Source organism: Aricia agestis, chromosome 9, assembly GCF_905147365.1.
Source record: "Aricia agestis chromosome 9, ilAriAges1.1, whole genome shotgun sequence".
Lineage (NCBI taxonomy): Eukaryota > Metazoa > Arthropoda > Insecta > Lepidoptera > Lycaenidae > Aricia > Aricia agestis.
Window position 1 is genome coordinate 16,478,262 of NC_056414.1, and position 27,442 is coordinate 16,505,703.

Below are 27,442 nucleotides of genomic sequence, written 5' to 3' on the forward strand. Positions count from 1 at the left end.
AACTTGGAAATAACATGTTTCCAACGCGGGAATCGAACCCACGACCTCCGAGTCAAGAGCCACGCTCTTACCCACTGGACCACGGAGGTGCAACAGGGTATATTACGCAAAGGTCAGAGCACTACTAGCACATACAGTAAATATAATCTGACCAAAATCCGACATGTTGCATACGTCATAACAAAGTACGGTATTGAAAGAAACGTTGTCAAACGTCGAACAAAACTTTTTGTTTACTGTCTGTGCTAGCAGAGGTGCTAGTGCAGCCGTAATTTTAGTATGGGGGCTTGGCTATAGGCTAGTAGTTATGTAACATCGTCGTAATTTTTCACCATGCTTGTCACACATCAACAACAGCATAATAATTAGTACAGCTGTATGAAGTTGTATAATAACTTTCCATTACACAATTATTTTGAATTGTTTATGTTTTTAATTGATATGGGCTGGGCTGTACTTTTCAAAAGAAATGTTAAAACATCCTCACTTAATTTAACAGTATTAACAAGAGTATTAAGTGAGCATGTTTTTACATTTCTTTAAGTAAATTGAAACTATAGAACTAAGTACTTAAGTATAACTTTTGAATTGGCCCAATAATGGCATTAATACAATGGTGGTTGTTATTATGAATCTATTGACAGATTAATAATAATGACCCTATTAGTGCATTGTAAAATCACTATCGTTCCTTACCTTAATCAGGTAAAAATTACAAACAAACATTTAGCCCCTTAACAATCTCGTCGAGCAGACAATAAGTAAACCGAAACCCTTGGCCGATAATGCATTAGTGGAAAAGATCGTGTTAGTAGCGGTGGGCGTGTAGTGTTGCGTATACGAGCTATTGTTACGAGTGCGCGCACAGGATGAGGATAAGTGAAGTTGATGCTCAATATTGTGAGAAAAGAGAGCAAGATATGCAGAAAGAAGATCAAGAAAAGAGGACAAATATGCAGACAAACAAAGAGAAGAGAGATACGCAGGAAGACAGTGAGACAGGTATGCAAAAAAATAATGAGAAGAGATATATGCTGAAAAATAAGAAGATGCAACGAAATAATGAGATGAGAGATATGCAGCAAAATAGTGATGAAAAGAGGGATGCGCAGCAGAATGGTGAAACTGATATGCAAAATGATGAGAAGAAAGATACGCAGAATTGTAATAAAGCACACCAGCACAGTGAGAAGAGGGATGTAAAGGAAAATATTGAGAAGAGAGATATGCAGGAGAGTTGTGAGCAGAGAGATTTACAACAGAACAGTGAGAAGAGAGATGTAAAGCTAAATGGTGAAGAGAGTTTACAGTCAAATCCTGATAAGAGGATTATGCAGATGAACAGTGAACAGGATACACAGCGAAACAGTGATAACCGATCTTTACAGGAAAGTAGTGAGATCGTAATGAAGGATGAGCCGCAAATTGAGGAGAGCAAGACGGTACGGGATTTGAGGAAAAAATTCGAGAAAAATGTAAGGTAAGTTAACTTTTATAATCAGAAGAACTTACATATTTTCTAAATTTGTAATTCTGTAAACCCCGACTTTACAGTGGCATATTTTACAAGCCCTTTTAATATTATAGTAATAATTACTACGTAGTTACTATTTAGACTTTATAATTAACGGCGTCAAAGTTATTGATCTTAAAATTAATATGTTACTACTCTCGTTCGTACGTCTTGTGCAAATGGACCTAAATTATATTATTATCTTAAAATTTTGGTCCATTCCAATCTTAAAAAATATTATGCATAGAATGAACCCTTTCCATATCTTTTGTGTTTTTTCGCGCAAAGAGCAGCTTTTTGTGCTAATAGCTTACACTATAAGCTATTTGTGTATAAAAGCCTTACAGAGATAAATTTCTAGGAGGTATTATTTCCTTATCTGGATGTCGTAGCATATATCGAAGCATCATGATGATTGATTATATCAGTAGCGTTTTTAAAGTGGAAAAATATGTCCCAATGAAAATTTCACGGCAATTACTAATTAAAGTGATTCGAGACGCTGCACGTTGATAGCTCCAGTAGCGTACACCCTGCCTTATCAGTTATCATTAACGAGGTTTGTATTGTTGAACAATTCGTTTGACTTCAGCTATTCAATGTGAAGTATTATTTTATAGCCTTTAAGTTAAGGCACTAAAACAATACTACCAATTAGGCCCGATTTACATTATCTTAGTGTTCAAGAGAGTATTTTAGTACAATTTGAAAGCACTAGTGGAAAAACTAGCACTATGCATTCTCGAGATCGACGGCCACTAATCGGCTCATTCGGCGCCCGCGTCGCCTGAGGGCTGTGAGTTGTGACACTGTCACTAAGTTGACAGTGATAACATTTTGATAAGAGACGAGAGACATTCTCTGACCACAAATTTAATCTCAACCTAAACAAAAATACCAAGATCGACTATGCTTGTCAATTGTTAAAATTGCATGGGTTGTCTTTGTAGATGAAAACGAGTGATATTAATTTTATATAACTGGACAAACTACCCAATTATTAGCCACCCAATTACCAAATAGTAAGTCATTCTTTTATTGGGATCTAAGATTTTGTTTAAAAATCCCAGTCATTAATAGGTTGACAATAATTGGGTGTTTTAATTTATACTACAACTACTAAACTACTAAAATATACAAAATATACAGTATTAACGTTATTGTAATGATATTTAAATTATTATTGTCTTTTAGAGAGTTAAAACATAATTAACAAATTGCACTAAAAATTCAAAATTCCAAGATATTTCACCCTTATCAGTAAACCAGCTGTAGCCACAAAGTCTGATAGATTAATGACAACTTAAGTATTACTTAATAGCTTCTTAACATTCATTTTCTAATACCCATTTGGTAAAGAGGTAGGCGTGTTTTGTAAACAATTTCAAAATTGTAAAGGATACTGATTAAGGATGTTCGATTGCCACAGGCTAAACCAATAGGACTTATGACCTGAATTTCAAACTGATTACAATAACTATCTAGTTTAAAACTCATAAACACCATAAATAGGTGTGGAGATCAGTAAAAAAATATGAATATTTCGCAAAAAATATAGCATTGTTTCTTAGCGAGCCTCTCCTAAGATTTTTGGCAATATGACATTGATACGATAGAAATAAATCTAAATATATACTTAATATAATACTGACTGACTGACATAGTGATCTATCAACGCACAGCACAAACCACTGGACGGATCGGGCTGAAATTTCGCATACATGTAGATGTTATGACGTAGGCATCTGCTAAGAAAGGATTTTGATCAATTCAACCCCTAAGGGTATTAAATAGGGGATGAAAGTTTGTCAATTTTAAACCGATCGGACTGAGACTTTGATACCTCATTAATAATAATAAGTACTTCTTAACGCGAGTGAAGTCGCGGGCAAATGCTAGTCATCATATAAAATCTTATTTATTTTGTAATGCCCGATTCAACATTTTTTTTAGAAAAAAAAAATTGACTCGCTTCTTACGCTCGCATGCTTACACGTAACACGGTAGACACAGACTACAGTATTCTAACGTTTGGAACCTGTAAAGTATAAAATATTCAAGCTTTTGCATTTTGTTGAAAATCTAAATAACTGACAAAATCATCATGTAAAATTAATTACGCTTCCTGTAGCGAGCGTAATTTTACATGGTGGTTAGCGGTGTACCGCTAACCAGGGTGTAGCTACAGATTTAAATTGTTGTTGAAATGCAACATAAGTAATTAATAACAATAAAAACACAGATAATTTTAGGAAGAAATTGACAGATTTCCTTTAAATACAGGTTATAACAAAACAAGGTGATAATACTTTAGGGTGTGTATGGGTAGACTCTATGGAGTTCGATGTGAAAGTAGCAGCACTGAAAGAGTAACTTTTTAGACTTTTGTATGGAAAATTTCATGACGCTGAGGCGCTTGCCCAATCAAAACTCAAAATAAATGCTCTTTTAGCGCTGCTACTTTCACAGTGATCTCTATGTAAGGGACACACAATAAATTATTATCAATTACGGCCATTCCCAATATTTGATCTATCTCTGGTTTTGCCCTACTAGAGATAGAAATAGCTCACATTAGACATTAGAGACATATATTTTATGTCAATTGTGAGCTATTCCTATCTCTAGTAGGGCAAAACCAGAGATAGATCAAATATTGGGAACGGCCGTTAGTAATTAGTATTGTTACATTCTGAATATCGTTAATATCGATAGTATCTGTCACTTTGCATATTCTATCGTAGAACAACCGCGTCTACATATTATAACAAAATGCCCTAGTTAGGATAGGTTAGGTTCACACCACTAGTAGTATTCCACACCAGCACTAGGTCACTAGGTGTCATATTACTATGACATGTTGTCTTGCCGCGCACGTAGGAGGCCGGCCTCGACGACGGCAGCATCGCAATGACCACCCGACCACCATTGTGAAATGGCTTTGACAATGACACTTTGGTCATTGTAACCTTTGAAGTTTTGGGCAACCCATGGGCATCAAACTGAATATCCTGTAAGGCATTTTGGCTGAAGATGTATGCTATTTATTATGTAAAACCTCTACAGACATTTAGTCGATTTTTGTTCCTCGTCAACACTTGAGTCTTTCTTTTACAAATATGTATTTCTTTAATACTCAATACTATTTATACCTAAAACTATGGGCCTTGGATATAGCTAGCTAGTACTGTGGATTGTAGTTAAATATCAGTCCTGCGGCTAATGCTAAAATTTAGCACCAAACACAATAATATGGAGTTTAATCTGATCATCTTTCTGGTCAAAAAGAACTTATATTTTCTCTTTGTTGTAGTGCTTATGTTTATTTGTATCAGATAGGGGAGGCCTCGTTAGTGCTTGTCGAAGTACTCACTAGGTCAGGAATGCTAAGGGTCTTTACATAACACTAGAATTATAGATAGTGACACTACGCACACATCCATTGTTTGTTTCTATTGTTACAGTTGTAATCAATTTTATTCTAGGGGCTTACCCAATTAAGATGTTAAGTTGATTTCACGCCCGCAACTAAGTATAAGGTGTGAAGAAATCAATTACGGATATTTTGAGTGAACCTGCTAATAAAAAGACGTAAGAAGAAGTGAAGACAAAAGAGGAGATGGAAAAAAAATAGTTTTCTAAAAATAAAATAAAAAACAACTCTCAGCTCAACGCATGAGCGTAAAATATCTTAAAGGTGCATTTTCAAAGTGAATATTTATGATTTATGATTATGAATAAGATAAGAATAACAGTCTTGGTCATAGCATTTGAAAAATTAACGAAAACAAGCAACAACGATTCATTTGTCTTAATTATTAGTGATTTGCCTAATGAAAATAAAGTCCAAAAAAATTCTTTGACTTCCACCGAGGAAGCTGCTTCCGATACTTTAAATACACATAATTATATTAGATCAGCCACTGTAACTTACACAATGGGCTACCTTCACCCTGCACGACATTGACTCTCCAATTTTTTCACAACCACAATCCTACCGAATCAAATATTCGTTGTATCGGACCAATTATTTCACGCAGTGGAGCTCCCCAATTCGGTAGTGCAGTGCTTTGTTTAGGTACGGCAAAACGACTACTACAGCGTATGCAAACGTCAGTCGCTCAGGCCGCGGCGCGAGCGCAGAATGTCTGTTGATAAGAATAGTGTCAACGGCGCGCTGGTGGAAAGAACACTCAACGGAAGATGCAGATCTAAAAGCCTATCCCAGGATAAACTGAACGACAAAACAGCCATCCTCCAAGATGTGGACACGCAGTACATAACAGACAAGATGGAGACACCGGGCTTAGTGAACTGCGTCAAAAACATGGATTTGGGGTATGTTTGTTTACCGGCATAAACATTTACAATGTTTGGTTTATTTGAGGTTGTTATCAATGTTAATATTATGTATCGTTATGGAAGTGAAGTTAAAAATTGTTGTAACAAAGTTGAGTTCACAAAGTAGCTAGGTAGTCCGATTACTTTAAGCGAAAAGTAATCAGATTAAAAGTCTGTGTATATCTCAATTCTCTTCTTGTCTGTGTATATTTCAATTCGAATTTTAAAATTATTACACGAGTAAAGAAGAATTGAAAATAGATAAATAAGAATACCTAATTAAACGAGTAAAAAATGAAATACAAAATCTTTTAACAATAGAATTTTTAACTGAATAACCTAATATAACAATAATTACCTAATTAATATTTTCCATGATTTGGTACAAGTTTGGAACAACAAATTTGTAAAAAAAAAAACAATTAGTGCTAAGCAATTATGGTAGCAAAACGTAACAAAAACTTATAAGGAGCACGATGTTATCGCGCTTCTACTTTTCACTGGTAAATTTTCATTATTTTTCGCAATTTGTTTATAAATAATGCATTTTCTGTTTTAATTAAATTCCTGACATCATCAAGATGTTGCGTCAAAATACAATAAAACTATTGCAAAAACTAGTTTTTGTTATTCGTAGGCAAAAACCAATATTACCTACTTAGTTATTAAAAAGTAGGTATACCAAAAGGATCAAAAATTAAGATCGACATCTTATTGAGTCAGGTGACATTAATCAGAAATTAATCAATAATATTATTTTACTAGATTCTATTGCACAACAAAACAATTTTAATGGTGCTAAAATTATAATACACTTTCAATAAATAATAGGCAATATATGTATTTAATATTGGCTAGTTTTACGTTAAGGCAATATCAGTCAAATTCAGGAGAACTGACAGTGCTTACAATAATTCAACCACTTTAGTAAGACGAGACTCAAGTCAAGGATAGTTAAGAGGTAAATAGATCGATGTAAATAAATTAAGTGAAAAATAATGAAAGATCTGGAAAGAGCGAAAACAATAAATGCATTTTCTTGTAGATATACCTATAAAATATAATGGTTTAATCGTTATAAAGTATTATATTAAAGTGGGATCATTATTAATTTTATTAATTTTTTGAAACGTAAATCGGAACTATATATTACCGTTAGAAAATAACTTGTACTTGATCTTCTATAAGGGTGGGTTGCACCAACTAACTTTAACTATAACTTTAACTACTTGTACTATTATCTTTTCTGTGCTTTAACTACAATGCAAAATGTCAAATCTTTGGAAGTCAAAAATGGACGCCATATTTAACCATAACCTTGAGCTCGACAAGGCTTTGAATGAACGTGGCGAAAAAAGGAACTAACGCTGTCATCATCATACGCATCATCATACAAAAACGCCATTTTTGACAGTTCTCCTTTACCAGCAGCGCTCTCGCTCACGTTCATTTCAAGCCTTGTCGGTCCAGCTGTCATCTTTCAAATTCTGTGGTCAAAGTTAAGGTTAAAGTTAGCCTTAACTATAAACCATAACTTTAACTTAAGCCACGCCTCTGGTACAACCCACCCTTAAAGTGCCTATATCAAAGATCCTTTAAACATTTTGAGGGGTCACATTTTCCTGTTAAGGTATTAACAGGAAAATGTGACCCAATCAAATCAAGAAATTCGTTTTCGAAACATGTTGAGGGATCAATTATTTCTTTGGGGATTAAAATTGGCAGTAACATTACCAACATATTTTGTACTACTGGTACTGGTTTCAAAATCTAAATAATGTGATCAAAAAGATTACAATCTGCTAGATTTGGTAACTTAAATACAAATAAGATGTTATTCAATAATTATTATTATAATACCTATTATGTGTATTGTGTAGGCAATAATATGGTGCCACTGTTACCCATTATTTAGATTTTGTGACCAGTACCAGTAGTACAAAATATGTTGGTAACATTACTGCCAATATTAATCCATAATGATTGATTCCTCAAAATTATTCAAAGGATTTTTTTTGATTTGAATATACCTTATTAGGAAAATCTGACCCTCAAAATTTTTAAAGGATTTCTGACTATACCTCAATTAAAGATCGAGTGATCGAAGAAAGGGGCATTGTATACTTGTATAGTATCATTATAATATATCCTCATTGCTCTGTACGTCTCAATGGATGTAATCTGTTGCAATTAGCGTGCGAACTTTGACATTACTAATTGCACTTAGATGGGCGATTCTATTGTGTTTGTTCATTTTACACTCAAAATATACTTTATAATTTTCACAGTAACACTTCTAAACCGTAAATAATATAACAAATAAAAAATGCATTAATTATCCATAAGTAAAATAGCGAGCTGATGACAACTAAGTAAACTTTGATCTCCTTAGAAGAGAATTAGGACAAAATCAGTGGTGTACTCACACATATTACATGTGTAGAAGTTAAAATCTTATCGAGCATCAAAACACTTCATATTTCGGTAGTAACATACTTAAGTAGTAATCAAGAACCAATAACCAAATCTATTGATATCAGACAATACCACGGATCTTTATTCTGAACACATTTTCTAGTGAACCTGCGCGCGGCCCGCATACAAACGCGTTACAAAATATTACATTACATGCCTACAATTTAATAACTTTATATAATACGAAACTAAAACAGAATAATGTTTGCACCTTGCTTGGATCTAGCCTAATTTATGAACGTAAAACTATTGTAGACATAAAGGTAGTAAAAGAAAATAGTATGAATAATACTAATCAATAAACAGAAAACTAAGCAATAAGCATACAGTTATTAAAAGATTTGTAGTCTCAAAAATTTATACGAGATCCAAGAATTACTGTCTTCCCTCTCTTGGCAGTTAATAAAAGCGAGATGGAAGATAAAAATTTAAAATTGATTCTCTGAAACATGATGTAGTGTACGGTGAATGCAAAAAGTAGAAAACATTGGTAAAGGTTTTGGTACTTGATTTGCAGTTCATTTTGGTCCAACGACTTAACAATAAAAGAAATTGAACACTGTACTTATGCTTTGGAAATTGGTCGTATCATGCAGAATCAAAATTAATTCATGTCTTGTACGAATGAAACTTGATTTATCTCGTTGAATGTTGATGATGAGATTTCTTACATAGTTATTAAAATCAATATTCTGTGAAATCAAAAAACTGCTCTAGGCTATAATAATTATTATGAGCATAAGAAACACAATATTAATAAATAAACCTACCCGAGAATTTTTGCGCGGTTTATTTTTCCCCAACGCGACGACGTTTTGGCTAATTTCCACAGTTGCACTCTTTGTTTTTAGCCAATTTATTTAAGACGATGTATTCTCATCGTGATAGCTAACATCTACTGCTATCTTTGATGAAATGACTGCATTTAAAGATGGCGGTAGATGAGGTTTGATAATATCATGATAATACCATTATGTTTTTTGGTTTAAGTTCAGGCTGTATGGCAAAGAACGATGCTGCAAAAATGTTTGATAAAATAGAATAATTGATGAGACTACTGTAATACCTAACTCTTTACAAGATGCACACAGGTTGTAGCCTGCAGGTAGCTGACCTAATAAATAAATAACCAAGTTGCAGGTTACACCATAAAATATAAAATGTCTCGAACATTTCTCACGATCAGAATAACCCCTGTATTTATCAACGTAGTATTTGTGTAGTGATAATAGTAAGGCGCGCCTGATAGTCGATTGATAAGAGTAGCTGTTGCCGCAGTGTGGCTGGTGATGTGAAACCGTGTGATTGACCATGACAGAGGATACCAAGCCACTTCTGCTGTGAGTAGTAGAATAGAAGAAGAAAGAAAGAAGAGAGAAAGCTAAACCGCGCGTAGAAATATCACATAAAGCAGTACTCAAAGAGATTAAAATAATAATATGTTTACTTAATTTAATGATGCTTAGGTACAAACTGACAATACATTTTTGTCTTTCATTAAATTAAAGTTAAGTAAGTAATTATTAGATCTCTCTGAGTGCAGCGTGACTGCAGCCGTTAGAGAGTGTCAGGAACACTCTTCAAGTGTAAAGAAAAGTTTTATTGTTATACTATTTGAAGTGTAGCTTTATAATACTAGACAAAGTGACAGTGGGACAAAGAAAATCCGCCATTTTGTCACAAAAATCTGTCAATATGTCCATTCTTTCCCGTTGCTAATATTGTTATGCTAAGCCTGCAGGCTTTCGTCACAAAATTACTTCAAAGTGGATTTTTTAAACTATATTTTTAATTCTATTCTGAACAAGCATAGGATTTTGGAGTGCTAGAAACATAAAGTTAATTAATATACCTAGCGGAATAGAGAAACAAAGGCCTGAGCAAGCGAGATGCCACTATCAGTAACACTGCATGGTAAAAAGAGACTTGTGACATATGACAGCAGAACTCTTTTTTTAATGAACGTCCAGTCGGCACTTACCGGCACGTTGACAATTTAATCTCATAGAATTCATGTTCAATGATGCTTGTGTAAATGTATACGTACACATATTTTTACACACAGATGTAAACCAATTTCGGTTTCGTTTGACAGCTCGAGATTGTTGCTCTATTCAGCGGAATAGCGGAATACCTAGCGAGGTATATTAACTTTATGGCTAGAAACTAGGCATTTCTCGTCAGTGCCAACGTCTAGAAGATGCGCGTTTCTCCAAAATTTACATCTCCATGTTGTACAAGACTGTTTAACCTTTACATTAACTTTGGCAGTGTTTAAACTAGCCATGTTTGGAAAATGACATATACGTCACAAAAATATATCCAACAATAACATGTGTCAACAAAACTACATAGAGAACGAGTGCGTTCAGGATTTTACCTCAAATCTTTTTTTCCTTTGCGAAATTGCTCCTTATGTTGTTACCGTGAAGGTCCAGTTAGAGGTTAAATAAATCTGAATGGACGCGTCGTTAAATTTGACGCTTCCAGTAGATAAATGATCGACACATGAATTAGCTAATTGGTTCCACCATTGACCATTTCATCCGTCATTCTTTATGCCAACGTAAATGTTTAACGAGTGACTGTATGAGTATTCAGTAAGGTTATGTACTCTTGGTTTAAACATTTTTTCTTAACGTATTAGGTTGGGTTGCACCAGAGGCGTGGTTAAAGTTAAAGTTATGGTCAAAGTTATGGTTATAGTTAAGGCTAATTTAACTTTAACCTTAACTTTGACCACATAATTTGACAGAAGACGTTGCTGGTCCGACAAGGCTTTTTATGAACGTGGGCGGGGGCGCTGCTGGTAAAGGAGAACTGTCAAAAATAGCGTTTTTGTATGATGACAGCGTTAGTTCTTTTTTTCGCCACGTGCATTTAAAGCCTTGTCAAGCTCTATGGTTATGGTTAAATATGGCGTCTTGATGGCGTCCATTTTTAACTTTAACCAAAGATTTGACATTTTGCATTGTAGTTAAAGTTACAGTTATAGTTAAAGTAAGTTGGTGTAACCCACCCTGTATGTTCCATTGTAGAAATTGCTTCATACGCGGTTGGCGAACCTACGTTATTTTGTTGGGCTATGACAAACCAAGACAACAGATCACGTCTAACAATGACTTGACATTATACGACCAAATAATGTAGGTCCGCCAGATGCCTATGAATTTTCTGATGGTACAATCGACAGCAAAGAGAATATAATCGCTACGTCAGTTTAAATACATACGACCATGATGTAATTTTTTAAAGTAAATTTTTATGCATTTTAATCACTTCTGTTGTCGTTGTGGTCACTTTTCGTCATCCACACAGATAATATAACTTCATTCTAACTTTTTAACTAAGTTAAAATAACTCAAAGTGTGTGTAACCCATTAACAAAACAATATTAACTATTCCAAGTAGCTTTACATAACATTTTTATCTAATACAAGTAAATTGGTTGTAATTTTGAAATAATCCTCAAGATAATGTTATTACTATCAATGAAGATTAAAATATAATTTTTAACAATGGCATCTACTTTAGTTTCGGTAACAGAGATAATACAATGTAATGTTGACACAAACTCTCCTTCTGGCACTGATAATATTGTTTGGTTACTACTTAGTACTCACTATGTAGGGTAGACTGGGTACGGTTGTGACAGTCGTCATAACAGCGAAACTATACGGAATATGGGGATGGGTGCTAAGAGAGAAAGACGCGTCTTGCAAGTCTGAATGCTTCTCCTAGCAATGCTTCCGCCAGCACTTGACGATAACGTTATTAGGGGCCTTCATTGCTTTTTAACAGTCAAAAGTAAGTTTTCTTGCTTGATTTATTTCAATGTTTACTATTTTTTGCATACAAATAACCTATGTCGTGTATTTTCTTATTATAAATTGATCATTAGTAGTGAACTACAAGTGATTACTTTTTACGTAAATCGTTTAGTCGATTCGTGGCACTTGTTTGATAATTGAAATTCTGTGTTGGGTACGGTTGTGACAAACCTTATGGGTACGGTTGTGAGATACATTTGTCCTAGATATTTTTTCTTAGATGTCCTAAAACCGCTTGCAGAAGACCAAACGAGCGCAGGATATTATCAGTCAATACGAAAATACTTACCAAGAAGTCAAATGTAGGACTTATTTACAGAGAACGGCGAAATTCATCAAATGAATTGGATGTCGTTGTTTTGGTCGATAAATATGTTTTGAAATAGACTTATGTTTTGATACGCTAGATGAATTTGTTAAGAATAAGATTATGATGTTTTATGGTACATTTTTAATGAAATAAAAATCATATAAATCATTTTTTTGAAGGTGTCACTACTGACCACAACCACTGTCACAACCGTCCTTGGGTCGGTTGTGGTCGGTTGTGACAATTTCCCTCTTTCTTTTAAATTTGATTCCATGACTAATACATCGCATTTTAGCATGATATATTAGTATTTTTATGTAGACAAATAAATTGACTATGGTTTGTGACAAAATTTTCCTGGCTAGCTGTAAAATTAACAAAATTATTGTCTTTCAAACCAAAATTGTCACAACCGTACCCAGTCTACCCTACTATGGTGTAATTAGGGGCCTAAGAAGTTTAGTATTATTTTTTATTTCTATTCTCGTATTTTAATTTTGAATTAATGTTAACAAGAACTCTATTTTAAGTTAGTAGAAGTACCTAGATAGTAGTAGTAGAAGAATATTATGATTATATATTTATTTAAATGTCTATGATAGTTGGGAGAACGTTCCTTCTGTATTACACATAACTAGATAATTATAAATAGAATATCGTTACAGCTAATTAGTTACATATTATACAAAATTATAAAGTTCTTGTAGTAATTGCTATAAATATTACTAAAATATAAAACAAAGTGACAATAAAAAAAGAAAGACTATAATATCATGTAAAAAAACTGAATCTAAGTCGGAGGAGGCAACGTACCCAAGAGGCTGGCAGCATTACCTCGCTGTATCGCAAGACCATAATGTTATTAATACCTAGCGGAATCGAGCAACAATCTCGAGCTGTCAAACGAAACCAAAATTGGTTTTCATTTGTGTGAAAAATATGTGTACGTATACACTCACACAAGCATGATTGAACATAAATTCTATGAGATGAAATTGTCAACGTGCGGCACGTGCCGAATGGACGTCAAAAAAAGGGTGCTGCTGTCATGTATCACACGTCTCTTTTTACCACGCAGTGTTACTGATAGTGACATCTCGCTTGCTCAGGCCTTTGTTTCTCTATTCCGCTAGGTATAGAGAAACAAAGGCCTGAGCAAGACATATATGTTTATGCGCAAGACTAATACGTTGGCCGAGGTAAGCGCCAGCTCTGGGATCGTTGGTTTTCTCAACCATTATTTGTTATAACTCTTTGAACATTATCTTAGCACCAGAGCTCCATGGACCCAGGGTTTCTTTTTTTTTTTTTTAATGAAATAAGGGGGCAAACGAGCAAACGGGTCACCTGATGGAAAGCAACTTCCGTCGCCCATGGACACTCGCAGCATCAGAAGAGCTGCATGTGCGTTGCCGGCCTTTTAAGAGGGAATAGGGTAATAGGGGAGGGTAGGGAAGGGAAGGGAATAGGGGAGGGTAGGAAAGGGAATACGGTAGGGGATTGGGCCTCCGATAAACTCACTCACTGGGCGAAACACAGCGCAAGCGCTGTTTCACGCCGGTTTTCTGTGAGAACGTGGTATTTATCCGGTCGAGCCGGCCCATTCGTGCCGAAGCATGGCTCTCCTACGTATTCTTTCTTCAATCAGATTAAAAATTGAAAGAGAATTCTTGTACGGAAGAAGTAAGCCTGAGCCTTAAAATCTTAAATAGGCCGAAACTATTATTGATCAACGAAAATTGCGTTTAAAAAAATTCCAATTTTAGCTGCAGTGAATTTGACACTTTCAAACTATTTCTTAACATTATCGCTCATTATCCACACCGCCACAGTCCACACTGCCCTTTTTTCCATACAAAGTTATCCCCTGTTTCCTCCCTGGATAATGCTAGTAGAGTTATAATTTTTTTCCTGAATATCTACGGCCACTAATACAATGTCTCTATGTTTTCTTTTTTTTTCATAATTTAATTATTAAATAAGATATGAACGTTCAAAAACCCAAAAAAAAAAAAATGGCCAGATATTGAACTGAACATATTTGGCTAGATTATACAAAAAAAAACATAGTAACACAGCTCAAGCCTTTCTATAATCTTTAATGAAAAAAGTACTTAAATCGGTAAAGTTTTGGAGAAGGAGTCAGGGGACAAAGAATTGTTGGTTTTCTGCAGTTGTCTCTATCGCGTTCTGCGGTATAGGCTTGAGGTAAGGGAGACAGCTATAGATATTACACGTACTTTTTTTTCAATTCTCTAGCGACTGGTGTATCCTCTTAAAAGCCTAACTGCCGCACTCTGAGAGATATTATGATTACTTACTTAACTTTGACAAATAATAATTAACTAGAGATCGCCCAATGGTCGAAATTCGACCTTAGTTTCAACGACATATTTAGGACTACTACCTATATTTTGTAAAAAATATTGACTTTTTCATTTTTTTTTCAACTCTTGTCTCTGAGACTAAGCTGATCTCAGACTGGCCGTGTAAGCATTCATACTAATATTATAATTGGGAAGAGTTTGTTTGTTTGAACGCGCTAATCTCAGTAACTACTGATCCGATTTGAAAAATTATTTTACTGTTGGATAGCCCATTTATCGAGGAAGGCTATAGGCTATATTTTATCAAGCTAAGTATAATAGGAGCGAAGAAATAGAGGAAAATGTGGGAAAAACGGGGGGAAATTATTTGAGAGGGCTTATTTGAACGCGCTAATCTCAGGAACTACTGGCCCGATTTGAAAAATTCTTTCAGTGTTAGATAGCCCATTGATCGAGGAAGGTTATGAGCTATATTTTATTACGCTAAGACTAATAGGAGTGAAGAAATAGAGGAAAATGTGGAAAAAACGGGGGAAATTATATTAGAGGGCCTGTTTGAACGCGCTAATCTCAGGAACTACTTATCCGATTTGAAAAATTATTTCAATGTTAGATATCCCATTGATCGAGAAAGGTTATAAGTTATATTTTATCACGCTAAGACTAATAGGAGCGAAGAAATAGATGAAAATGTGGAAAAAACGGGGGAAATTATATGGAATTGCATATTATATTATGAACTACTGGAGCAATTTATATGTTATTTGGCAAACATGAAGAAATAATACTTGGGATGTGATCTACGATGTTAACATGGACGAAGTCGCGGGCAACAGCTAGTATATAATAAAGTCGTAGGAAAGTCAATTCTGTATATTGAATATTTTTGTACAATAAATAATACTTGGGATGTGATCTACTACGCTAACGCGGACGAAGTCGCGGGCAACAGCTAGTTGTCTAATAGTATCTTAGATTCAATAAAAAAAACTTTAATCCATTTTCAATTATTTGTCAACTTGTTGTCAACAGACTTCAACCATAAATAAAAGAGTACAATTCGTGTGTATAGGCTTGTCACTCAAAAATCTGTCATTTCTCATGTAGGTGTGTTGTAGTGTGTGTAATGTTTTATTTGTTAAAAAAATGTTTGATAAAAGCATAATTTCAAAATAATATTAGTTCGATGCACTCCTTCACCATATAAACTATAACTGTGCAAAATTTCATGCACCTACGTAACCCCAATTTTCGTAAAAAGGGTTACAAAGTTTTTCGTTCGCGTATTAATATTATATATGATGATGATGGTTAAATGAATATTTACATACGACATAAATTCCGTACATTTTCTGTCAAACTCTTCATTAAATTGAACTAATTAATAAAGTCTCACTGGCATACTCTGACGAATATTAATAACTTATGTGGCCGATCTTGTAAGGATGTGTCTGCACTGTTTTTCTGGTGTGTCCCGCGTCAAAATACATCACATTGTATTGTTTATCAGCACCGCTTGTTTGTCGTGATTAGGGGAGGCTTTCGAGAACAAAGGCAAGGTCGCACGTGTTTTCTTTACAAGTACATAATAATTCATAATTAAAATAATTGTCAAATAATCCATTGAGACAGCTAGCGCAGGGGCGGAGTTTTGACTATGTCACATCGTCCCTGTTTCGCGCTACGCAAAGAAAGGCTGCGAAAACCCCCATTTAGTAAACCGTCATCGGGGGAGTCCGTCGTGGTCATATCCCTGTAGAGATGGGGAGGTGGGGAATGCGTAGGTCCAGTGCCGGTTAGCACTACCAGCTTCCTGGGCGAATTTTTTTTCGGCGCCCAGGGTGGTGGCAAAAAAAGTTTGTTTGCCACGCCGCTACTTTGCAGGCGGTAAACTCGTAATGCATATTACCCCGTTCCAAAAAAAGGGAAAGGCTTTTTTGGTGTTGGAAGCATTTGCGACCAATACATCAATAGAAGTAAGCCTATAGGCTCACTGGCGCAGGGTAAAGGGTTAAAGCTAGCTCCGTGGTTAAAGCTAACTCTGAGTTATGTCATCTTTGTAGTTTTCTGTATTTAAATTTAAGGGATATCAATATTATGTAATCTAAGAATAATAAAAACTAATGTAATCCAATAGGTTTAACTTTAGCCTCGACTCTCGAGCGACCCAGTGCTGAATATCTATTCTTTATGAGAGTAGGCCACTTTATTTCCAACGCCCCATGTAATCTGTAGGACCTCTGCTAGGACTAGGAGTTAGTACACTGCCGCCCCTAGCACTAGAAAGATCGGAATTCTGAACTTCCTAGAAAGACCAAGAGCGGTCAAATGACCCATCATATGTTTTGACGTTTTTTGTGTGTCTTATTATTTTGCTTTTGCATTTTGTTGATCATGTAATTATTTATAAATGTAATTAAATTAAATTATAGAACAAAAATAATTAAAACATATATTTAAAAAAGCATTTTATAGACCTACTACTGATATGATTGACATTATAATGACGCCACAAGACTTGAAGGTTTTGTTCCTATATTTGAGCATAAAACTCAGTTTTTTACATATTTTATGTTTTCCAATTTTAGCATAGAATGGTAAAGTTACATGAATATACAGTAAATCATGCCAAGAAGCTATGAGCATCTTGGTGAAAATACCCTATTTGAGGTCAAAAAAATAATTTTTTGGTATCGTATTTTTAGTCACATTCTAAAAATCTATTATCACTAAAGCTATAAATGCAATTTTTAAATATATTTTAAATAAAATATATTTAAAAATTGCATAAAAATAACAATTTTTATAAATTTTTCATAGAACTACAATTTACAACCTTTAGTTTCTTATTTGCTTTGTTTGTGTAAGTAAAACAAAAAAAATAACATCAAATAAGCATAAATTTTTTATTTCAATTCGAACAACCAATAAACCCTGGCTGTGTTAGGCCAAGTCAGGCAACAATAATACGAAAATCTACGCTGATATTTGAAGTAACGTTGATGTTTTTCAATAAACAGGGTTTCACTAGGAAAAAACCCTTGAAATCAATGATATTCTATGTTACTAACGTAACTAGATTGGAAGTTTACGGTAGCAACGCGTTGCCACTTCGAAGATGCCTGCAGGCATATCTCACATACATAATGACATAACGAATATATGACTTGACATTGTCTTTTGAACAAAAAAGTGGTTACGCATTTATGAGAATCTTTTGTAAGACATTGCTACTCTAGTATTTTAGAAACTCATTGCTTGAAATACACTACAATGCCAAAACAGGCAAGGCAAAAAATTTTATTTATACACGTTTTAGTGATAATATATTTGCAAATATATTCCCATTATGTTTACATATCAAAATGTAAAATTTTAGACAATTTACATAAATAAAAGTATTTATCCCAGTCTTTGTCCTATGAGTCATTCACAAATCTATTTCAGTCGAGTTTTTAATAAATTTTAAATCAAATTTCATATATTACTAGATGTCCCGCGCGGCTTCGCCCGCGTAAATTAGAAATTTTACAGAATCCGTAGGTACATTTTCCCATAAAAAATATTTCCCCCGTTTTTCCCACATTTTCCTGAGTTTCTTCTGTCGTATTAGTCTTAGAGTAATAATATAATATAACCTTCTCGATAAATGATGAGTCTTACTCGATAAATGATCTATCTAACACTGAGATAAGTTTTTAAATCGGACCTGTAGTTTCTGAGATTGACGCGTTCAAGCAAACATACTCTTCAGGTTTATAATATTAGGTAGATATAGATTTTTTTTAATTATCGCTTGACAAACTCGAGTCTCGATCTAAAAGACTATGAAATGGTATAATATGGTAGTGATGATGATGATGATGATGATGAAGAATGTAATTTGCATAGTAGCATATGCTTTCTGTTCTTAAAACAACGCCGAAACTCCCAAACTTGTATCTATAAAGAATCAGGAATTCTCTCAGCACCTTCCGAACCACGGTATACCAGGTATATCTCGGTGCAAAATCTTACTTGTTGGTAGCATATGCTTAGAATACTTCTCACGAAACCGAAGTCACCATATGTTTCCCTATAAGTTTTGAGGAGTTCCCTCGATTACTTATGGATCCTTCATCAGATCACCACTTTTCTGAATATAATACCAAATTGGGATGATACCCTATATACCAAAAGAAAAATTTTGAAAATCGGTTAACAAACGGCGGAGTAATCGTTGAATATAAGAAAACGAACATAACACCTCCCCCATTTTGAAAGTCGGTTAAAATTGTAGCCTATGTGTTATTTATTTAATATTTTAATCAGCACATGAATTGAATAACAAAATTTTTTTCAAATTAATCGTAGCACCATCTGTCAGGACAAACTAAAATTGAAATAGAATAATATTGAATGCGATGATAGCGCCGTCCGATGGATCTAATGTAAAACATTCCAAAATCAACAACTCCTTATAAATAAGAAATTAATTGAAAAAACATTTTCCAGTAGACCAAACTGTAAATCTAAACCATTCTCGAATCTCCACGAACACACACAAAAAATTTCATCAAAATTGGTCCAGTCGTTTAGGAGGAGTTCAGTCACATACACACGCACACAAGAAATATATATATTAAGATATACAAACAAAGCATAAATAATAATAAAACATTTGAAACAAAAATAAAACATGCAAGATAAACCCATTTTCTTTAGAAATTGTATTCAAGCGGTCAATTGACCGCTGCGGTCTTTCTAGGTAGGTTATTATTTAAAACTTATAATTATTGAGCTATCATTAAAAACATTTTATAACAATTTCAACAATCGAAAATTATTAAATGTCACGAAAGGAAAACGAATTTCATGCAACGGTAACAAAAATATCACAAACTAAAAACGAAAATGCGGTCATTTGACCGTTCTGGTCTTTCTAGTGCTAGGCCGTGGCCTATAACGGCCTATTTATAAATCCGGGGCTGGCACGAATTGACTAAAAAGTTGATGCCGATATGAAAATAAATATTTACTTGCGGTCTTTTAAGTGTTAACTGATTTTAGTTGATAACGGTTAACTTTATCATACTTTATCAAGTTACCTCAAAATGCTTATGAGTTTTTAATGAAATCACTCGTTTGTTATAATCTCATTATGTTTTTGTCGCAACCGATTTAATGACAAATGACCAAAAAACTTCCACGGTCAGTGAATTCGGATTACTCAACAAATAAACACGTAAAAAAATTGAAACAATGTCTAAGCCGATTAAGTGATGAAGAGTTGAATTAGATAATAAAGTACCTATCACAATGAATTGGCAGAATATTCCCATACAAAATTTTGTTCACCGTAGCATCATTGCTCTGAAATTTTTGTAGCACGTGGACGTAGCTGTATAACAATTTTGATAAAAAAACTAGGCCTTTGTCCCTTAGTGGATGATTTTACAGTATCTTCTGAGCGAAGTAGCTACTCCTATTATACTGTAGTGCCTGGGACATGCATTTAAATGTCCGTATGGTTGCCCGAGCACATACGGCATTCTCGCAACACAGTCGGCCTAGTCCAAAGGAATGAGCAGGTCAATACGTCTGGGACCAACTATGTGCGGGTTTCCTCACGATGTTTCCCTTTACCGTACGAGCATCCATATTATGTACTTGAGATCAGAAAATGTGTCATTGGTACACGCCTCCACCGGGGATCGAACCTGCACCCTCTGCAAGTGCGAACCTAAAGTCGGCACGGACGCTCTTAATTTTGATTTTCAAAGCAAATCAAATATCGGTCATCGGAGTTTATCGAAGTGACCTATTTATTATTTGACGGAGCCTTAAGATCCTTATAATATTGTCGATACAAAGATATTATGTGACAATTTATTCTCGACAAAATATACTTACCCTTTACTATCAGAGATTTCTCTAATAGAAATGAATATACCTTCGAAATCCATTGAATTTCGACAAGGTATTCATTACTATTTGGATTCATAGACAAATGAATCTAAATGGATTTAACGACGACCTACTTACTCTTATAGGGTTATTTCAATCTTGGCCGACCAAATAGTGTAGACTAAGTAACTCGACTAAATAACGTAGGTCCACTATGAATCAATTTCTTTGATGGCAGCTACGAGAGAGTCGTCACACACATCAGCTGTGGTCTCGTTGCATGATTAATTGGATTAATCACAAAAATGGCGTCCATGATTGTGGTAAATTGATCACAAGCGGAACTATTACTGTAAACGTTTGTTTTCCATTGATAAACAAGCGCGAGCAACTCGTGCGTTTCTTTAAAATTGTCAGCTACTTTCAGTATAAATCTTCTGTTTTGAACCCTCTGAAAGTAATAGCAAAAGTAGTTAAAAACAATATTTTAGTATCCCTTGATTGTCATAAGATAATAGAAATATGTCTATTATTATCTTTACAGTATTACCTAAGATGTAACATAAACAATTAATTTTAAAAGACTAAAAACACGCTTTAGCACGCACTAAGCCAATCCGCCATCTTGGATGTCCGCCATGTTGGATTTTAGTCACATGACAATTTTTTCGTATTTCTGACAGCAAACCCTTTCATTTGATACCTATATCATGATTCATGGGGGTGAATTAAGAATAGCCTGTCCGCCTTCTTGGGGAAGCCGCCATATTGGATTTGTTAGCTAGTCACGTATTGTCATCAGAACTCACAGCGTTTGCAAAATTTCATCCTAATCGAAGACCGGGAAGTGGATCAAATTAGATTTTCTAACACACATATTTAGTTATAAGTGAAGCTCTATTGTTCTTAAGGCGAGGATAAAGCCCAATTTGTTATTCCGTGACTCCCGGTTTACCTAGTTCCAATATAATAACGAAGTGTTAAAAAATATGAGATATAAAGCACAATATTTAAAATACCTTAAACCATAAACATTTTAATAAAACGTAATACTTTGGCTGTAATTAATTTACAAACTTACCTCCGAAAAAACTCTATTTCATCGAAATATAAGTATTAACTAGGATAATTGTACATTTTATTTGAATAAATTGTTAGTAAATCTATATTAAAAATTCTTTAACCGAACAATTTTGTTTCTTAATATTTATTTCCAAAAATATTTAAAAAAAAACATGAAAAATAGAGAAGATCCGCCCGAGAACCTGTAGTTTTATGCTAAGCTAAAATGAATCTTATTGCGATGCGTATACGCTTGGTCTTTGGTTGTGTGCAAGGTTATCGTTTTTGATTGAGATTAATCCCCGCCTTAATGTTAACGCCCAGTTTTCATAAACGTATAAGACGTAGATTAAGGGGACGGTGGGCAGAGTTAAACCCAGAATGGTACAGGTATAACTCTTTATGTGTTTTTATTGTTAACAGTAGAATTGCAGCGTTAATAACTTTCTCACATTCCAGCTTCAACAATGGCAAGGCGACCTACGGCACTGAAAGTCCACGGGGCCGACGGGTCATCTTCTGCGTCCACGGGAACCCCTCCACCGGCTGCTGCGCCATCACAGAGACCAACCCTGACGCCGAGAACGAACCACCGAGTATTACTGAAGTAGAAAGTAAGTATCAAGGAACAGGTCTGCGTCAGATCTGTCAGCTGACTAGAGATTTAAACTGAAACTTCGGGTGGGTTCTCAAGCCAAACACAACCTTAGCACTGGGGCATCAAGACAAGATCCAAGATTCTAGTTTGTGCTTAAAAAAATGGTTCGTTATAAAAATACTCCAGCTAATAGAACTTCAGCCATTCTTCTACCATCACTTATAATAATTCTGATGGAGCCTAATATGCAATTAACTGATATTTTTTTAAATGTTGACTGTACAAAATATATGCTTGAAAATAATTTGTGAAGATCTGTAAAGTGACAAATGTCTCATAATTTTAATGAATGACGAGATAGTGAAGATGTAGCACAGCTTACCAAAGAGGATATAAACTAGAGCTTACTGACTGTCCAATGTCCATGTAGCAATGAGGATACGAAAAATAGCACTTAGGAGCTCATACCAGTTAAATATCTAATTCTCCTCTTCTTAGAGTATTATCTGGTCAATGGGGCCATAAAATCCAAATTTAGTCACTGAACTTGGATATATTATTTTGGTTACGTATCTAGAAGGCGGTACCTCCAAATTCTTCTAAAGTCGAACCAGTTTAGTTTTACCAAATCTACAAAGGCGCAGAAAATGTTGAATGTGAAAGAACGTTAGCTGAGAATAATAATAATTATATTAACCATAGTATAAATTATACCAATAGGTTGTTTAGTTTTGTGATAAAATAAGTAATGGCTGTAAAATTACATTTTAATAAGTACTTATTTTATTTTTCAGGGCATTGTCACAGAACAAGAAATGAAGAAATAGACAAGAAAGCCAGACGAAAACTCATCATAGCTAGTATTTTGTGCGTCATTTTCATGGTCGGTGAAATTGTCGGTAAGTTGTATAAAACTTTTTTGTACTTTATATTTAAAACCTCTTTCCAAGCATGCGCACTGCGCAGAATCTGCTTCGACGTAATTTTTGAGGAGACAACATCTTAGGCCTCAACGCAAAGAGAATATAATCACTACGTTTTACCTCAACGCTCCTAAATATGCCTAAGAGACTGGATATAATTCATACCTTTTCTTGCTTGTTGACTACTTCTAACAGCTGCACTTTTGAGGGATCCTTTTTGGTACGCCTATCTTGAAATAATTATTCTTTAATTTCAGGTGGCTACCTATCAAACAGTCTCGCGATCGCCACCGACGCGGCGCACTTACTCACAGACTTCGCGAGTTTCATGATATCGTTATTCTCGCTCTGGGTGGCGAGTAGACCAGCCACGAGGAAGATGCCCTTCGGATGGTACAGAGCTGAGGTGATCGGTGCATTGACTTCGGTGCTCCTCATCTGGGTGGTGACGGGAGTGCTCGTGTACATGGCGATCCAGAGGGTGATATATAAGCAGTTTGAGATTGATGCGACGGTGATGTTGATTACTTCGGCTGTTGGTGTCGCCGTCAATTTGGTGTAAGTTGATGATAATTAACAATTTGTAAACAATATTCTTAGATATATTTTTACAGAACTTTATATATTTTTCTATGTGGAGCCTGAAATCTAAATTAGTATGATCGACCATTCCTTATTCCAATAGTAGTTTTTTGTAATATATTCCAGTATGGGCCTGACGTTGCACCAACACGGGCACAGCCACGGCGGTGGTGGTGGACACGGTCACTCCCACGGCAGCAGCAATCCAGTGCTCAATAATAAGGTAACAGACATCCCAAACTGGTATTTTCTAAGGTTTTGTGTATTTAGAACATTATCATTATCTTGAGCGCATACTTCAACTTATCTCATTAAACATTAGCACATGATCATAATATTATAATATGAGATATGAGCTGAATTTATCACTCGATTCTTCTGGCGTCTTTCAAAAGACGTCAGGGGGTTTTGTAACTTTTTGGGCCTGTTTCACCACTTCCTGATAAGTGTCGAATAGGTTATCCACCAATTAACTTGGCAGATCAAGTATGGAGAATCTGTCAAAAAAGTTGTGAATAGCCTATTCGGCACTTTATCAGAAAGTGGTGAAACAGGCCCGTCTTCTTCACTGTCTGCTCCTTTCCAATCTATCATTATCTTAATCTTAAAAAGCGTCAAGGAGTTTAAGCACTTTTTGTCTCATCCTCTTTTTTCTTATCTTCCTTCTGTCAATCTTCTAGAAGGAGCACGGAGAGTTGGACACGGAGAGCTCCTCCTCCCACCAGCACGAACAGCATCGGGAGAACATCAACGTGCGGGCCGCCTTCATACACGTGCTCGGTGACTTCCTGCAGAGCTTTGGCGTGTTTATTGCTGCCATTGTTATTTATTATAAGGTGAGTTGCAGTAACGTCTACTATGTCCATACAACTCAAACTCAAACTTTTTTATTCAGAATAAATTTTTGCAAATGTTCTCTGAACGTCTACATGATGCCTACCACCGGTATTATGGCAATAGCCATAAAACTACATAATACTAAATGTTAAGTAAAATTTGTGTGAAATTTTATGACTGGACTCGTGGTTTGCAACACAAAATTTCAAATAGAAAAATTCTACATTGAACAGGAAAACATCGCAGATAACATCAAATACCTCTATCTTTACCCTATCTGAAATTCTAAGGAAGACTTTTTTTATATCTTTATTTAAATAAAGGGCTTTTGCCATACATACAGTCTATTAAAAAAGGCATGAAATTAAAAAGTGGCAACATCGTAGTGTCATCCCGTTTTTCTTAGATTGATTTGAAAGGGATGACATTACGATGTTGCCACTTTTTAATTTCATGACTTTTTTGACAGACTGTACTATGTAACTATGATTAAAGGAAGACATAAGACTATATTTTAGAAGCAGTCCAGCTAGACTATATTTTAGGCTGTGACATTAAAATACTAGAGTTCTTTCTATGATCTGACAGCTCAGACAGCTGTCCTTACGTCTTTGGAGTGCACGAAATAGCTGTAGCCTATACTTTTGTAGACCATGGATTCTAGAGTTGTCCAATACTTAGGCCTGATTATTCCTTTTCTCGTTTCCAGCCGGACTGGAATCTCGTGGACCCGATCTGCACGTTCCTGTTCTCCATCCTGGTGCTCATCACCACCTTCAACATCATCAAGGACACTCTCATCGTGCTGATGGAGGGATCTCCAACCGGAATCGACTTCCAGGTAATATTAAAATTATTATAATGTTTTTATAACACGGTTTATAGGGACATGCAATGGTGGGAAGTACGAACCATTTAAAACATACTCGTAAAAGCAAGTGTTCACATGTTTGAGTTAAAGAGACGAATGGACCTGACTAATTACCGGTTTCCGAGGTTTGTAGACTAGTCAAGTTTTAGAGCACCAGCTCTTTTTAACACCTCTATCGTGGGTATCGCAGACACAATAGATTTTCAATTGTTATGCGGCAGCTGGCTGCCGCTTAAGGTTAATTGGCTGACGTCAAAACGTTAACCAATAGACCGGTAGAAAAAGGGCGTCATCGATTATAAATCATGGCATACCACTTATAATTAAATGTTTACATTACATTATTAATTGTATCTGTTTCCAGGATGTAGCGAACACTTTCCTATCCCTGCCTGGCGTGCTGCGCGTACACAACCTGCGCATGTGGGCGCTGTCGCTAGACAAGACCGCGCTCGCGGCGCATCTCGCTATACGTGAGTAGTATAAACTTTAACATCTACCCGTATCGTCTTGTTGTGGCAGAGATAGTATGCGTGAGTTCTTTGAGTGTTGTTTTAGTCGATTTTAGACGATTCCTTAAGGACGATTACCACTAGTGCTTTGCGATTGAATTCAATATAAAGGCAGAAACTGTACTTAGCAGTAAGACCGCCTATTGGTACATAGTTTTCCTATATTGTGTTTTTAAGTTTAAGTTTAGTTTTCATCAGTTGTACAAATAAATAATTTTCTATTCTATTCTAACTAAATGCAAACCTAGTACGTAGACTAGGTGTAGGTATTATCTAAGAGATTTCATCACAGACAAATGGTAGACCTTCGTTTTCGGTCCAGTAATTTCGAGTCAATGTTAGTCGTTGGACTTGACGACCCGATTAAATTATATAAATGCGTCAAGTGCTTCCAAATCGATTCTGATAGTACAGTATCAATATCCCTTCCAGATAAGCATAATATTCCTCTTCTAATATCATCAAATCAAGTTCTTTATCAAACTATATCTACAGGTAGCGGAGTGAGCCCACAGAAGGTTCTAGAGCAGGCGACGAGGTTAGTCCACGAGAAGTACAATTTCTTTGAGATGACGCTGCAGATCGAGGAGTTTAACGACGGCATGGAAGACTGCAGCCAGTGCAAGATGCCACAGGCTTGAACACACAGACACAAGAATCTGGCTTAGCCATACACTATCATACCATAGACACGAATTTAGTATATTTGGTTGATCAATTACCTACAACATAGATCAGACAACATATTTTGTTGATCAATTACCTACAACATAGATCAGACAATATATTTTGTTGATCAATGACCTACATCATAGATCAGACAATATTCGTTGATCAATTACCTACATCATAGATCAGACAATATTCGTTGATCAATTACCTACAACATAGATCAATCGGAAGTATGAGAACCATCCCGTGCTATATAAAGTTTCCATGGATGTGTTTCAATGGTTTCATTCGGAATGTGATGGCTATGTTTGCTACTTATTTTAAGTATTACAGTTGAAATCTTTGTTCTGATATATCTAGTTGCTGAGACATATTTTCTCCGTTTCTTGATATTATCTGTTATTTTTTTACTTTAGAAATTCTCGCATATTTGAGTAACTAGCAATCTCTTTAACACTGTTTGCTTCCATGTTTCTATTTTGTTACTTTCTACCAAGTGATATAAAAACATGCCATTATCTTTACCGACTTTGCCATTTCATGTAATTGCATTTCTCGATAGTGCTCAATGTTTTTTTGCCGAGCTTATTGTAAATACATCAACATCTATGAAAGTATGAGAAAACATAAGGGTATTATTTAAAATAACTTTTAATTTATTGTCAAGTGTTAGTTTTAATTTAAGCAATGGTATTCAAGATGT

General features: G+C 35.1%; 1 protein-coding gene across 3 annotated transcripts; it reads left to right on the plus strand.

Annotated features, from left to right (window-relative positions):
* The first annotated feature begins 807 nt into the window (after nucleotides 1–807).
* On the plus strand, nucleotides 808–27,359 carry LOC121730054 (zinc transporter 2-like). 3 transcript variants are annotated; one of them, XM_042118840.1, is made up of 9 exons: nucleotides 808–1,480; nucleotides 22,204–22,358; nucleotides 23,137–23,241; nucleotides 23,523–23,823; nucleotides 23,974–24,070; nucleotides 24,528–24,683; nucleotides 25,394–25,525; nucleotides 25,920–26,028; nucleotides 26,563–27,359. In XM_042118840.1, the coding sequence occupies exons 1-9, from the start codon at nucleotides 870–872 to the stop codon at nucleotides 26,706–26,708; spliced, it is 1,812 nt and encodes a 603-aa protein (XP_041974774.1). In that variant the 5' UTR covers nucleotides 808–869; the 3' UTR covers nucleotides 26,709–27,359. The 3 variants fall into 3 exon arrangements, with proteins under 3 accessions (XP_041974774.1, XP_041974775.1, XP_041974776.1); XM_042118841.1 differs by lacking the exon at nucleotides 808–1,480 and adding an exon at nucleotides 5,612–5,851; XM_042118842.1 differs by lacking the exon at nucleotides 808–1,480 and adding an exon at nucleotides 9,553–9,669.
* The last annotated feature ends 83 nt before the right edge of the window (nucleotides 27,360–27,442 follow it).